Source organism: Salvia splendens, chromosome 7, assembly GCF_004379255.2.
Source record: "Salvia splendens isolate huo1 chromosome 7, SspV2, whole genome shotgun sequence".
Lineage (NCBI taxonomy): Eukaryota > Viridiplantae > Streptophyta > Magnoliopsida > Lamiales > Lamiaceae > Salvia > Salvia splendens.
The window spans coordinates 31,179,698-31,195,202 of NC_056038.1; the positions used below are offsets into that span (position 1 = coordinate 31,179,698).

Below are 15,505 nucleotides of genomic sequence, written 5' to 3' on the forward strand. Positions count from 1 at the left end.
ATAATATTAAGTCTAGAAAAAAATGGTATTCAAGTCATTTTACAGTAAAATGATTTTACAAAATTTGACTTCTTTGGATACTTGTAGAACAATTTAATCTTTGCTATGTAATAGCTCTTGTATTTACCACACACAAACCACACCTCATTATAGAGCGCAATTACTAGTTCTAGTATATATCATTGACTAAATAGATTAAAATAATATTTACAGTTATTGGTTGATTAATCTTACCTTCAACGACTGTGATCTATATATCCCATCGTATTTATTTTAATAAATAGAAATATAACTAGAAATATACGCAGTAATTATAAGTATAGAAAAATAGCGCGATACCACAAGTAAGTTGAATTATTTAATTTCCAAAAACATTTAGTCTCCTCTTCCTAGTTGTAAAAAGAGACGTATATATACAAGATTCCATTATATATTCCACAGCCACATCTCTCAGCTACCTCTCTCCAACTACTACAACAACATTTCTCCGTACAGTCAATCCTTCGTCTTCCATTCCATCTACCCCATCCATCTCCTGCAGATCCGATCATTGTATGGCATTGAGATCTCTATCCGCAGAGGTGTCGGACTTGTGCATAGGGAAGCCGGAGCTCAAGTGGATCGCCGCCACCGCCTCCATCGCAGAAGCATTGGCGGCGCTCAAAGCGTCCGGTGAGATATACATTAGCGTTTGGATATGTAGTCAGAACGCCGCCGGAGGTTCCTGCGTCTGCGTCGGAAAATTCAGCGCCGCAGATGTGATCCTCTTCCTCTGCCGGGAGGAGAATCTGGCGGATCCTTTCAAAGCTCTTCAGACTCCTGTTTGTGACATTTTGCCGAAAGGAATCCCCATCGTCAGGTGCGTCACACCTAATTCCAGGTTCGTTTCACTGATTTTTTTTGAGCAAGTTTGCGATTGGATTGCATGATTGAATTGTTGTATGATTTGCGATTGAATTGCATGATTGAATCATTGTATGTGGAGAGGGGGGTGATTATGGATTTCTGTTACTGTTTAATTGGGGGAATTGTTTGGCTCAATTCTGCATCTGTGTGTGATTAAGATTTTTCCAATTTTAACGGCTTCAATAATTATACTTTTCCGGGGGAATCAATTGCGACAGCTACCGCTTGTTAATTCTCTCTCTCTAATATTATCCCAGCCCCCTGTTTAATTTCTGATTCATCAAAAAAGAGGAAAGGAGAACGTTAGGGTGGATGATTCCTAAATCCTCTCTGTTTTAATTTGAAGTAAATCTAAATTTGATCAATATTTAATTATAGATGAATAAATTATATTTTAGAATTAATAAACGAAATTGGCGAGTCCGAGTCCTAATTGTGATAGCTCCGCAGTGACTCATGTTGAGATTGTGCAAGCTATTAGTGAACCATATTTGGCATTTGCAGTTACTTGGAGTGTTTCAATCACTAAATCCACTCTGTTTTGCATCAGTCTCAACTTTGCTGCATTTCTTATATGCAGCCTGCTGGAAGCCATGGATTACATGCTAGATGGCACCCAAAATCTGGTGGTTCCGATTCAAAACCAGCGCTTCAACTATGCAAGAAAGAGGTTGGACAACCGGCAACAGCTCTCTTCCAGCTGCCACGAACAACACGAATGCTGTTGGCTAACGCAAGAAGATGTGCTACGCTTCATTCTCAACTCCGTAGGCTCCTTCTCTCCAGTCACCACTTACAACCTTGAGTCGCTAACATCATCGATCGCGACATCATGACCATCACTCACAACAAGCCTGCATCCTCAGCATTGGGCTATTTCCACCGTGCTATCACTGAGCAGAAATCCGTTGCAGTCGTTGATGAAGAGAACAGGTTGATGGGTGAGATCTCCCCCCAAACTCTAGCCTACTGTGACGAAACTGCTGCTTCCGCAATCATGGTCCTCTCAGCCATTGATCTCATGGCTTATGTCGACTGTGGCAGCCCACCACCGGAGGACCTGGTGCAGCTGGTGAAGACTAGGCTGGAGGAGAGAAATTTAGGTGGCATGGTGGATATGATGGATGAGTCGATCCACCCCTCATTGCTGTATTGCTCCTCCTCCTCGAGCTTATCCTCAGACGACGACTTCGTATCTGGCATGAGTAAAGGGTCGAGTAGAGGTTCAAGTCGACACTATGCAGCCGGTAGGTGTGAGCCGCTCGTCTGCAGCCCAAGGAGTTCCTTGCTGGCTGTGATGATGCAGGCGCTGGCGTATCGTGTTAGTTGTGTCTGGGTTGTTGAAGAAGATCATACCTTGGTCGGGACCGTCACGTTAGCCGGAATTTTGAGTGTTTTTCTCAGTGTTGCTGATGGAATGCATAGTAAACCGTAGACGGATGAATCTATTTTAATCTAGCAATCATAGGACTTTCAAATTTTCAGCCTGTCCTAATTTACATTTATGTAGATGGGATTCAATATCATTGTAGTTCAAGTGTAACCTATTTCAATTCTTGCTAGCCTTCTTAATTTAAACAAAATATATACTGTTTCGTTATATTTTCAATTTTCGGTATTTCCACATTTATATCGACTTATGAACGAAAATGATAATCTATTTGAACCAATGATTTGGATATTTAATAAGGAGTAGTATTTATAATGTAAACATGATAAAAAAAACAAATATCAGTTTGATATTTTGCATAGTATAGTACCAAAAAAAAAAAAGATTCCTGGGAAACAGAAACAGACACGGCCTATGAGAAGACTATACAACAATTGAACAATATTGAGAAATCACAGTATTCACCTAAATGTGAATCAACAAATATGGAGAAATGACAGTATTCACCTAAAAGTGAACCAACAAATATTGAGAAATCACAATATTCACCGAAATGTGAATAATAATGGGTTACCAGAAAACTCGAAAGAGGGCCCTCTTAGGGGGTAATATGATTCAAAAATATAGAAAAATTTGAATTACATAATGTGGTCCACTAAAATTGATTTTGTTGGCATTTGTTATTCTTTGATGAAAGCAACGTATAACAGGAGGAGCACAGAGTTTGCACAAAAATGATATTAACGGACCATATTCATTGCCCTCATATTTCAATGTCCATACCTTCATGTTCAAGGATACTTAAATACGAATAGTTCAACGACGACAGGGCTTGTCGTAGTCGGGGATGTGCAGAGTAATTTTAAAGGAACAAGTAAAAACTGTGTAAGTTTTTCCTAGTTGATGAAGTGGGTTTTAGGTTGCTCTATAGAATAGCAACATGAAGACACTTCAAATCAAGAGGGACATAGGCCCTTCAAATTAGCAAAAGCTAATTTGGTGCAAGGCAAGTGTGTATAGTAGGACCAAAATGGGCATAAACATTGGTTTTGGACATAATCTCAACATTTTAATCGAAGCTAAAATTAATTACATAGACTGTATACAGTGTCCTATTAAAAGTGTAACTACAAAGTTAACTGAAGTAAAAAGTATGAGTATCTCTTTAAGTAAGTTATACTTCAAAAATTATTACTAGCATTTTAAAAATAGAATTGAGAATTAAGCAATCATTTTATGAATTCTATCTTCTATTTGTATATCTCTAAGATGTCATATGAAATCGAACAAAAACAATTAGGTTGGAGATATCATCATATTATTAAAATATATAAAAAAATCATCATATTATTAAAATAAAACGAAAGGAAAGAACTGGGCTTGAGAATAGAATTTCCTCTCCCCCAAAAGTAGTGTAGCTAGTATTTGAATTGGGCCTGGGCCCTCTTAACCTCTTAACCTCTTAACTTTAATCCCAACATATTCGCACTTTGGTAAACAATGATAACCCAACACACTTCACAATCTACATTAATATTCTTAGGCATCGTTTGGTAGCCATGTCATGTTTTGACTAGACATGATACAATTCGTGATATTTATCATAGTTTCAATTTGTTTATTTACCTTGATTGAGTGTTTGATAGCTTAAGATAATTACGAGTTATCATATTTAAGTGTTTGGTACAACAAGTTACAAATAAGGATAAAATTATGATTGTCAAAAGTATCCTCATTAATTTAAATTAATCCCTAAACTATCCTTAAAGAATAATTGTTGTCTCTCTCTTCTACGGCTCTCTGTCTACTACACTTCTCCAAATTTCCAATATCCCAAAATCACCATCTTCCTCATTTTCTCTCTACTATACTTCTCCAAATTCCCAAAACCACCGTCTTCCTCAATCTCCTCTCCACGCACTGGCGATTCTCCATGGCGCCACCACCGTCACCGCCTTCCCTCTCCCTTCCCCCTCGTCTCCCTCGTCTCCCTCGTCTCCCTCTCTCTATGGATCGTGCTCTCTCTCTCTCTGTCCACTCTCTGAGTTGGACAAACCCAATCCTTTGCAACGTAATGTCAAGATCTGTATCAAATTTGAACAAGCTCAAGAGGCCAGGTTTAACAAAAATCTGCAAATGAGCAAATCACCATGTCAGTAGCTGCAATGTGTCCGGAGATGATATAGTCACACAATTAGAGATTGGAGAAATAGTCCAACAAATTAGCATTGAAATAGGCCAAGAGATTTGAGGGTTTTTTCAAGGTATTTCGGGTAAATCTTGAAGAATACTTGCAAAAGTCCTAACCTTGATTCAGAAATAGAGTCGCCGGAAGAAATGGATTCACCGGATGTTTGAGTTGCCGGAAGAAATGGAGGGAGGCAGAATGAGAGTATTGTGGAAGAACTTCTTGTCCCAATTTTTTTGAAGTGAGGATTATTTTTTGTGTAGTGAGGCGTTTATTTTGGATTAGGTTTAGAAAATTTTAAATTATGGGTAAAAATGTATTTTGTAAAATTAACTAGGTATTCTTGATATGTAACATGGCAAAATGGTTGGTTACATATATCATTGAAACATAGATTTTTCAATGGGCTTTGTGCGGGCCGGATACAAAACACGGGCTATTAAGTTTACTAACATAGCTACCAAATGCACAAATAAACCCGGATTAATCCTCTTATCTAGCCGTAACATAGCTACCAAACGGCCCCTTAAGGTTTCTCTTTTACGATTTTTTTTTTTTCGTTTAGCAAACAAAATTGGGAATTTCAACATGTCTTATTTATGAAATAAATGTTTTTTAAAAGAATGGCCCATTATGAAAGTTTTCTATTTTATGCTTATGCATAGTATACACCTATCTCTCATTTTATATATTTTTACTATAAATTAATACTTAAAAAATGATCATGCTAGAGATGATAATGTGTTATACATTTACTCATCACGTCAGGCGTCCTTCCAAATATTGCTGATAATACTATATTTATTTTCTAGGATTAATACTACTGTATGAAATAAATATGGCGGCGAACACAGCTGTGCAACTGCTGCTATAAAGTAAAAACCATAAAAATTAAAGAGAAGATAAGATGTAGGCAACAAAAGTTGCTTGCATCTATAAATTTGAATATGCACCTAAGTTGCATTAAAATGTTTTTGAAATTTGAAATGGCTTCGTTTTCCACTTTACGATCTTATAAAATTTTAATGTTATAATACGTATTATAACAAATTATTATAAAAATACATTACTCCAGCACATGCCGTTATTAGTTTTCTTTAAAAAGCCCCTTCTAAATATGTTTGGATTTTGTTCTGGTATTAATCTAAATATGTATCACTTGTGTTTTTTTGATGCAAATAGTAAGGTTATAAAACAAATTAAATTATTTTATAAAAAGTTGAATACTGACAAACCCATATTTTGCATGTTTTTAAGGACTATATTTGACTTGTTTTAAATGTCAATCATGCAAATTATGTTATTAAATTGCATATATTATACATTTGGTATTTTTGACGTGTTTGTTGATAAATGATAGAAAAAGATAGAAAATGTGAAAAAAAGCCAAGGTGCAGCAGCCTCTGTTCGAGCCCATTCTGGAAGCGATTTTGAAGTCCAATTAGTGCCTACTAGATACCAGTCTCTTCGTCTTCGAAAGACCTTCGCGTGGATACCTAAACATCTAAATCGGAGTTCCGTGGAGAAAGTTATGGTCATTTTACAAACATCGCGCAGTGCAGTCAAAATCTGGCGGAAATTCACGGAAGAAAAGAAATTATTATATTGTGAAGCCAATATCTCCTATTTCTTGTAGGGCACGAAATTTATCAAAAACAAACTTTTTCTAGCCTAAAAATACCTCTGAACCTAATTCATAATCCACATCTCAGAGCCTCCAATCCTTCTCACTCTCTACACTTCTTCCATTCCATATTCCACCCTTAAATTCATCCATCTTCCATTGGAGCGGAGCTCTGCAGATCCAGGCAAGAGAAGACTGAAGATTGAAGATTCAACCTTGGGTTTTATCAATTTCTTTCATGTCTTATACTTTTATTTTTGTTTTTACTATTTGTCTATGAGTAGTTAATCATCATTTGTAGTTTTTTTTGGCGAAAACTATTATGAATATGTTTTGATTTATTGAATTGAACCTTTTTCTAGCTCTTGTGATTGTTTTGCTTGTTCTTGTGCTTTTATTGTTCTTTTGTCTGGCCAACTTTAGAACTATGTCCGTCTAACTAGATTAATCGAGAGATAGCTAGTTTTACGTGGTAAAAGGAACGAGTACAACACATAGGTTTATCTGCACTCGAGAGAGGGGACCCTTTGTGAGGGCTTGAGTCTTAGGAACTTAAGGAGTTAGAATCTAATCTATTGGAAGGAGACTTTGATAGTTAGAGTCTAATCTACTGGATAGGTGCACTCGAGAGATGACTTATCTGAAAATCGCGACTTTCCTAATAATCCTGGAGACACATAAAGGTAAAGGTTCTGTGAGATTAATCATCACTAGGTCATAGTAGTTGGATCCTAAAACTCTACTTTCTTTAGCCTGCTTTGTATTATTTTGTTTTTATACGTTTTTTATATATTTTTTCTCTAGATTAAGCTTACTAAAACCCAAAGCTCCATGTCTCTAGAGAGTATATGACGTTTAGTACATGATAGCCAGTTGCAATCTTATTCCATGTGTTCGATATACCGATACTAACCTTTAGCTATATTAGTTCTATCCTGTATGCTTGCAGGTATTTTTAGTGCTAATAAATAGTGCATCAAATACTATTATTTTTAGATAAATTAAATATCTTACTAAACTACAGTTTTAATGTAGGAGGGGTCAACGTCGGTCTTCTTACCTAATGTCTCATTTATTTTAGTCATTTTCTTAGGTCCCACGCCCACCCACCAAACATATTACCTCTGCCCACAAATTGAATATCAATTAAAAATATTAGTATAATTATCCCTTTCATCCTTTTAAACTTGAATTTTTAATTAGTTATTACTTGTGTTTCAGTTTACAGTAAGGAATTCGGGAATAAGAATGTTTATTTGATTAATTCCAATTTTAAAGTTTAATCAAATGCTAAACATATCCATAAGCGCTACGCATATCCCTATCCGTTTGGTTTAACAATTTAACTTAGTAATAATATCGTGGACTTGTCTATTGGCACAAGTGTATTAACAGGTGTAAAAATTACTTTATTAATTCAATTGATTACTAGTATCATTTGTTCCCTTGGAATTTGGATATGATTTATTCCTATGACACTTTCTTTTTCTGACATTTCATTTGGAACAAACTACAATCATTCAATTTTCTTTTTCTGACATTTCATTTGGAACAAACTACAATCATTCAATTTATGATTTCACCACTAGTACTATCATGTCCATTATTATTGGCTATTGACTAAATGTAATTGTTCGAATATCTTATGTCAACTATACAACTTATCATTTTGCAAATTGATATCAACAATATTCGAATTGGTTTTTTAAACTTAAAAACGTAAGTGGTTGGAGTGGATTGGGTGGTACTTTTAATAATATTGTAAGAATCCATCTAAAAGTTGCTTATATCATACAATGATTATGTTAAAATGACTACCATTTTGAAAGTGACAATGTACCACCAATCTCGTGCTGCCACGTGACACACTATCCAATAATATTAGAGGCATATCCAACAATATTCATTTAGTATGCGTTTACAGATTGCATGATAGTAATAGGTGGATTGTTGTGTAGATTGTTGAGTATTGTTGTATAGGCATAGAATATTTCAGTTGCAGTATATATATAGACAGATTGCTTTTTTATACCGTTATTTTGCTGTATAGCTAATACAACAATACTCAACACTCCACACATCAATCCACGTAGTACTATCATGCAATCTGTAGAAATTCATCTAAAATGTTTACTATGATATTGCTGGATACACCCCTAATATTACTGGATAACGTGCCACGTGGCTGCACGAGATTGATGATACATTGGCACTCTAAATATGATGGCACCCTAATGCTCCTCTATCATGCAATTATACAATATGCATTGTCCTCTTGTTTTCTAAGTACTCTTCTGTTGACTTCTAAGTTCTAATCTATATTTTTGTTCGGTTAGCCGTTAGTGTATGCCAATACATTGTCAACTTGGCACATATTTTAAATCCTAATTGGATAAGTTATAGTATATGCTTATAAAAGGGAATGATTGGTGAATAAAAATTTAATCATTGAATGATTATGAATTGGAATCTTATTAATTTTATCTACGTAGAATTGTTTGTATCCTTAGACAGGGAAAAAAAGATTTAGTACATACATAGTGATAAAGGGTGAAAGACAGCTAATTGCAGTTTTGCGTATTGACCAAACATATCACTTTAATATTTTGGTGGATCTTTTTGTAAACATATTTATCACCAGGGGCGGAGCCAGGATTTTATTGGAGAAGGGGTAAAAATATAATACATAGGAAAATTTTATGTATTTGAAAAGTGGCATTTAGTGTAGTTAAAGTACATAATTAAAAATTTATGTATAAATATATAAGAGAATGAGTGGATGAGGAGGGGCAATTGCCCCATGTCCTTATAAGGTGGCTACGCCACTGTTTATCACTAATGGAGCATAAGAGCATCCATTACGCTGTCTTCATACCGTCCCTTAAACTACTATTTGAGGGTCCCACTGTACTTTTTTACTCCATCCCTTAACTAAGGGACGTAACCTGCAACGCTCCGTCCCTTAAATTACTATTCATTCAATTTCATTTTTTATTTTTATTTCCAACCCAATTCAATTTAAAAACACACTTCATTAAAATTAAAACAACATTACAACTTAAAATTTTTAAAAAATAGAAAAAAGACATAATTAAAATCCTAAAAAAATAAAAATGACATAATTTAATCTTCTCCAGCAGAGTTTTCCCAAATGTGCTCAATTAGATCCTCTTGGAGTTGGGCGTGGGCGCTAGAGTCGCGTGTCCTTGTCCGAATAGCCAAACGTTCTTGTATAGACGGATGCACTCCACTTCGCGGCAGACTACTTGCGGTTGAGCTTTCGGGGGATTCGTGGTCGAACCAATTTCCCGCCTCGGGTCCTTCGTCTCGGACAATTATGTTGTGCAAGATTATGCACGTATACATGATGTCGACCATGCTCTCCATGAACCACGAACGAGCCGGGGCTTTGATGATGTTGAAGCGCGCTTGGAGAACCCCGAACGCCCTCTCCACATCCTTGCGAACAACCTCCTGCTTCTGCGCAAAAAGAGTCTGCTTTGGGTTCGCAGGCCTGCTACACGTCTTCACGAAGGTCGGCCACTTCGGGTAGATGCCGTCGGCGAGATAGTACCCCATTTTATACAGCCGGTTGTTGGCGACGAAGTTGATGGCCGGCGCTTTACCATCCAAAACTTCGGTAAAAAGGTCGAACTGGTGGAGCACGTTTATGTCGTTGTTCGAGCCAGGGACCCCGAAGTACGCGTGCCAGATCCAAAGCCAGTAGTCGGCAACGGCCTTGAGTACAACGGTTGGGTGGGTGCCTTTGTGGCCGCTCGTGTAGGACCCCCTCCAAGCCACCACGCAATTCTTCCATTGCCAGTGCATGCAATCGACACTGCCAAGCATCCCGGGGAATCCGTGCACTTGTTCGTGCAGGTTGAGGAGGAACTGACAGTCGGTCGTGCTTGGCCTCCGGATAAATTCGTCAGTGAAGGCTGCCCGGACGCCTTTGCAGAATTTGAGCAAGCACTTGTGCTCAGTGGTGTCTCCTATGTGGAGGTATTCGTCGAACATGTCGGCCGTTTGTCCAGTCGCAAGCTGACGGATTGCTGCAATACATTTCTGCAGCGTCGTGTGGCTGGGACGGTCGACCGCGTCGAACCCTTCTCGGAAGAACTCTTCCCGGGCCGCCAAAGTATTCGCGATGTGGAGAAATAGCGGTTTACTCATGCTGAAACGGAGACGGAAGTAGGTATCTCCCCAAATTGGGTTATCGCAGAAGTAGTCGCGTACTAACCTTGCGGCGGCTTCCTCCCGGTTACGATGGATGTACGTCCGGGAGCGTCGTGGGGGCGGCGCGGCTTCCTCCGCCCCCCGTCGTCGATCTTCTTCAAGTGATTGTTCCATTATTTGACGCATTTGCTCAAAAGGATCAATTAGTTTGGGTTGATTTGAGATGGAGAGGGAGCACCTCTATTTATAAGCAACTAGATAGCCCTAATTCTAGTCAAACTAGGAAACATATATCACAAGGAAAAAATACTTGAAGGAAACAAATCCTAAACATGGTAGGAGATAAATTAGGCTCCATAATTAACATTATTCATGCTCTAAGAGCATCCACAATAGCGTCTAGTGCACCGCTTAGCCGAGCGCCAGCGCTAGGCGGTGCGCTAGGCGATCTATTGCAACCGCCTAGCGGTTTTCGGATTAAAAACCGCCTAGCGCTCGGAGGTTCCGTGGCGCTAGGCGGTGCGCTGGGCGATCCGCTCGGCGCTATTGCAGCGTCTGGATCGCCTAGCGCACCGCCTAGCGCGAATTTTTTTTTTCTGAAACACTATATATACGCGCCTTGCACATCATTTTCATTCGCACCATTTGTTTTAACGAGTACTCTCTCTATCTAAATTTCTGTACAAGATCAACAACGGTAAATGGATCTCAACAACGAACCTACTTCAGGGAGTAGCGGGTCTCAAGCTCAAACTCCCCCGGTCCCCGTGGAAAGTGGATGGAGTCAGATGCCACCATACTACAACATGTACTAGTGGCAGCAGATGATGTCCGGGATGCCAACCGGGGGAAGTCCACCGGGGGGGTTTTAGGCGATGCCGGGGTGGGCACCCAGTGCCCAGATGATGCCGGGGTGGGCACCCGGGATGCAGATGATGCCCGGGGGGTACAGGCGACGCAGGGGGCGCCGGGGGGTACCGGCGACGGGGGGGATTCCCGGCGACACAGGGGACGCCGGGGGACGTCTATCGCCCCAGTTTCGATTTTTCGACTGGTTCGTCGCACACATCGACCCCAACGGAGGCGCAGCCGTTGCCCCAATTTGACACTTTCTCCTTCGATGAATTGGGGTTAGATCTTCTCGGTGTTCCGGATGCTCCTGTTCAAACGGGGGGCGCAGGGTGGGGTCGTGGCGCCCCAAAGAAGAAAAACAAGGGGAAGAGGGTCGGCGAGTCCGCGCAGCCGGGTGAGGACGACAGCTCGGTACGGAGGAGGTGGACGGACGCGGAGAACGTCGCGCTGGCCAAGGCGTGGGTGAGTGTTTGCGACGATCCTCTCGTTTCGAACAACCAGAGGATCGTCAACTTGTGGGGAAAGATAGCAGCAGCCTACCAGAGGTTTTGCCCGGAGGGGAGGCGATGCACCGGGGAGGATTGCCGGAAGGGGTGGGACCGAATCAGGGCTGCGGTCTCCCGATTTTCGGGCTTGTACACCAACGCCCTCCGCATGATGAGCAGTGGCCAAACGGAGGAAGACTGCAGGAGGATAGCGGAGAAAGCCTTCCCCTTGAAGGGGGTGTATAAGGTCTTCACCTACTGGAACTGCTATCTTGTGCTGAACGACTCCGAGAAGTTCCGAGTAGGTGTCGACGCTGGCTGGCCGAAGAAGCAACGACTGAACTATACCGTTGATTTCAACGGCAGCAGCGGTGGTTCCCACGACCTCCCCGAGACGGCCCAGGAGGTCTCGACCCCTCGTTCGTTCCCTCGTCGAACTCGCCCGGTTGGGCACAAGCGGGCTCAACGGGAGGCGAGGGGGGTCGCCGGGGGTTCCCAGGAGGTCCAGTCGGCAACCCCCCTTGGCCAATCCACAGCAGATCTCAAATTCTTCGCGCGTCAATAAACGCGCGTTTAGATGGTCAAGACGATGGCCGAATGGCGGGCGGCGGTGGACCCCGTGGAGAAGAGTTTGCTTCAAACATTGCTCCTGAGCCTGCAGGAGGATTTGGAGGCGGCACAGAGGGAAGCCGCCGGGAGTAGAGGCGGCGGCGGCGACGGAGGCGGAGGCGATGGTGCCGACAACGACGGAGGAGACGACGACGGAGTAGAGGAGTGAATTATTGTACTTTTTTGTTAATTATTGTAATTTTTTAAAATTATTGTACTTTTTTTTAAATTATTGTACTTTTTAAAATTTAATAGTATTATTAATGTTTCTCGTATATGTCTCGTAAATTAAATTCCGTATATTGTGTGATTGTTAATTATTTCATTTTTATATAATTGTTATTAGTGATGTGGCTATTGATGTGACTGGGCTATTTATGATGTGGCTAGGCTATTGCTGAGCTATTTATGATGTGGCAGGTGTATTTTTATTATTGATGATGATGCAGGAGTAGTTTGTGGCTAGGCTATGGCTAGGCTATTATTGGACTATCTCTATGGTGGATGCTATAACTCACCTCACCTGCTCCCCCTCCACGTGTCACCTTTATCGCATCTCTTTTCAATATCCAAAGTAGACAACTCTAAATTTGAGGGAGAGAGTGTCAGTTTTAGTCAGAGAAATTTCTTTTCAAATTCATCACAACAAAATCAACATCTCCAGAAATATCTAATCCATCCTATCCAAGTCCAATTTTCGGAGTTTAATCTTCAATTCTCGACGGAGTTGAAAGTTTCCATTTATGATTGTTTGATCCTCCAAAAATATTTGGGGAAAAGGAAATTTTTCTAAAGAGAGATGTATGTAAGCGGCGGAAGTCCAATACGGAAGTCTTTCCGAGACTCGCTCAAAGTTCTTGAAGCCGATATTCAGCATGCTAATACTCTGTGAGTTTTAACTCCTTTTTCTCCACCAATTTTTTTTAGTTTTTATAGTTTAGATTTTTCTGGAGCTTCTCGTTGATCGATCGAGTATAGCTATTTTCTTTTTGTTTTTTCTCTGTTTTTTTCAATTACCGCGATTTTTTCGATTTTTTTTGGTTAAGCTTTTTCATCGGAAAATTGTTAGTTGCGGTTTCTGTGTCCTTTACTTTTATTTTATTTTATTTATTTATTTTTATCCAAGTCGCTCTTTGTGCTGGTATCATGATGAGAATCCAGATTCTGCATATTGATCTGGAAATTTTTGTAATTGATGATAGTTTGGCCTTCACTTTATCTGTTGCTTCAGTTTGTCGTAAAGATATAATTTTCAGGTTTCAAGTGAATGCTAAACCTTTTATTCAACTTCTCAAAATAAAGTAATTTCTCTTGAAGTGGAGTACTAAAAATTGAATTGTTTTTCCCCTCTTTTAGGTTAAAATTTGGGTAAATTCGATTCATATTGATTGGATTTTCAAGGGTTACAAAATACAGTAACTCAGTGAGTATGTTAAAACATATGAGGAACTCTGCCCTGCAAATGCCAAAAATATCATTAATTTCGAAATGATCTACACAAATTGATGGTGCATTTGGATTTTGACTCTCTGAACTAGATTCCCCCCTCAATTAGGTGAATTTGTTAATTGAAGATTATCCATTTCATCTGTTGGATAAGTATAATTAATGTGGTAACATCCTTCCAGGGCATCCGATTTTCCAAGGGAGTATGATGGGGTGTGTCTACAAATGAGAATGTCATATAGTCCAGCTGCTCACTTTTTACTCTTTCTAGTTCAATGGACTGATTGCCACCTTGCCGGAGCTCTTGGACTGTTGCGGATCTTAATTTATAAGGTCGGTCGGTCTGTCTGTCTTATATTGTTCTGTATAATGTGACTACCTTGTTTGTGGAACTGATCAATGCTGGATATTGAAATTTTGTCACTGCACAGGTGTATATTGATGGCACCACCACTATGTCCACTCATGAGAGAAAAGCGAGCATTCGAGAGTTCTACGGTAAACTTCCTGGTTTCATCACATTTCTTCTAAGGTGGTTAATAATCAACTCTTTTCTGAAAAAGAAATATATCTTGTGGCCAGCTGTTATATATCCATCTTTAATGCAACTTGAGAAAGGTGTTCTGGATTCAGAAGATAAGAAACAGAAAGCTGTGTGTCTGGAGAGATACAGAAGGAAGGATGACGATGATCTCAGGCATTGCTCGGAACTGGATGTCGAGAGGGAGGAAGAATGTGGTATTTGCATGGAGACGAATAGCAAGATTGTCTTGCCCAACTGTAATCATGCCATTTGCCTCAAATGCTACAGAGAATGGTATGCTATTGCTCCTTTCTAAACATTTTCTTAACTTCTTTATAAAATTGCTGGCTGTGATTGTTGCTTTTGTGGCCCATTATTGATCTTTGTCTGAAATTTTCCATACATTATTCAGCTGTTTTATTGGTAAAATTATTTTATCCTTCTCTTGTATCTTATGAGATTCTCTGTCGTTCACGTCCTTTCTTTTAAGTTTGGTTATGCATACATTGAAGTGTGGATTCCTAATTTATAATGTATGCTTGGATCTTCTGTTAAGGTGCTTTTGTTTCTCTATGCGTTGCATGTTGCTATCAGTCTTCTGTTAGGTTGAGTTGCGCTCGTCTGCTCGGGGTTTCTTCTAGGTGGAACTAGGCAGGTTTAAAGATTTGTATATTCTTTATGTTGGCCCTATATGGAGAGGAACATATGCAATGATGTGAGACTGTGCAACATCCATAGCTGTATAACGTCGAAGGTTTTGATTTCTCCCCACTAAACAACTTAACATTCTCTATTGCAGGCATTCAAGATCACAATCGTGCCCTTTCTGTCGTGACAGCTTAAAGAGGGTAAACTCTGGTGATCTATGGGTGCTTCTGGATAACAAGGACGTGGTAGACATGGCTGCTATAACAGGGGAGAATTTGAAGAGGCTGTTTATGTATATAGATAAGTTGCCAGTGATTATCCCTGATAACCTATTTGATCCCTATGATTCCCATGTCAGGTAATGCATATTTAAAGTCGTCGTGTCATCTGTGCTGGATTATGGTATGAGTCTTTTGAATTAGACTTAGAAAATCCATATTCAAGCTATGTTTAGGAACAACCCAGCCTTGATTTATTGTTGGCGGAGGTTTAAGGTTTAGAAAAGAAGAGGAGGATGGTACCTATGTTGTCTGGTAATTTGTAAATTCGTGTATAGTTTGAGGTATTCTCAGTAATTTGAGATTGTGACGGCATAATGAAATTAATCTACTATGTCTGTGATGAGACTTGTGAATATTTAGTTAATATGACCTGCTAT

General features: G+C 39.6%; 1 protein-coding gene and 1 pseudogene across 1 annotated transcript; both read left to right on the plus strand.

Annotated features, from left to right (window-relative positions):
• Positions 1–444: 444 nt before the first annotated feature.
• On the plus strand, positions 445–2,461 carry LOC121811103 (annotated as a pseudogene).
• A 10,355-nt stretch (positions 2,462–12,816) lies between these two features.
• On the plus strand, positions 12,817–15,468 carry LOC121810901 (E3 ubiquitin-protein ligase AIRP2-like). Its single transcript, XM_042211633.1, has 5 exons — positions 12,817–13,118; positions 13,859–14,009; positions 14,108–14,174; positions 14,259–14,493; positions 14,999–15,468. The coding sequence occupies exons 1-5, from the start codon at positions 13,030–13,032 to the stop codon at positions 15,207–15,209; spliced, it is 753 nt and encodes a 250-aa protein (XP_042067567.1). The 5' UTR covers positions 12,817–13,029; the 3' UTR covers positions 15,210–15,468.
• The last annotated feature ends 37 nt before the right edge of the window (positions 15,469–15,505 follow it).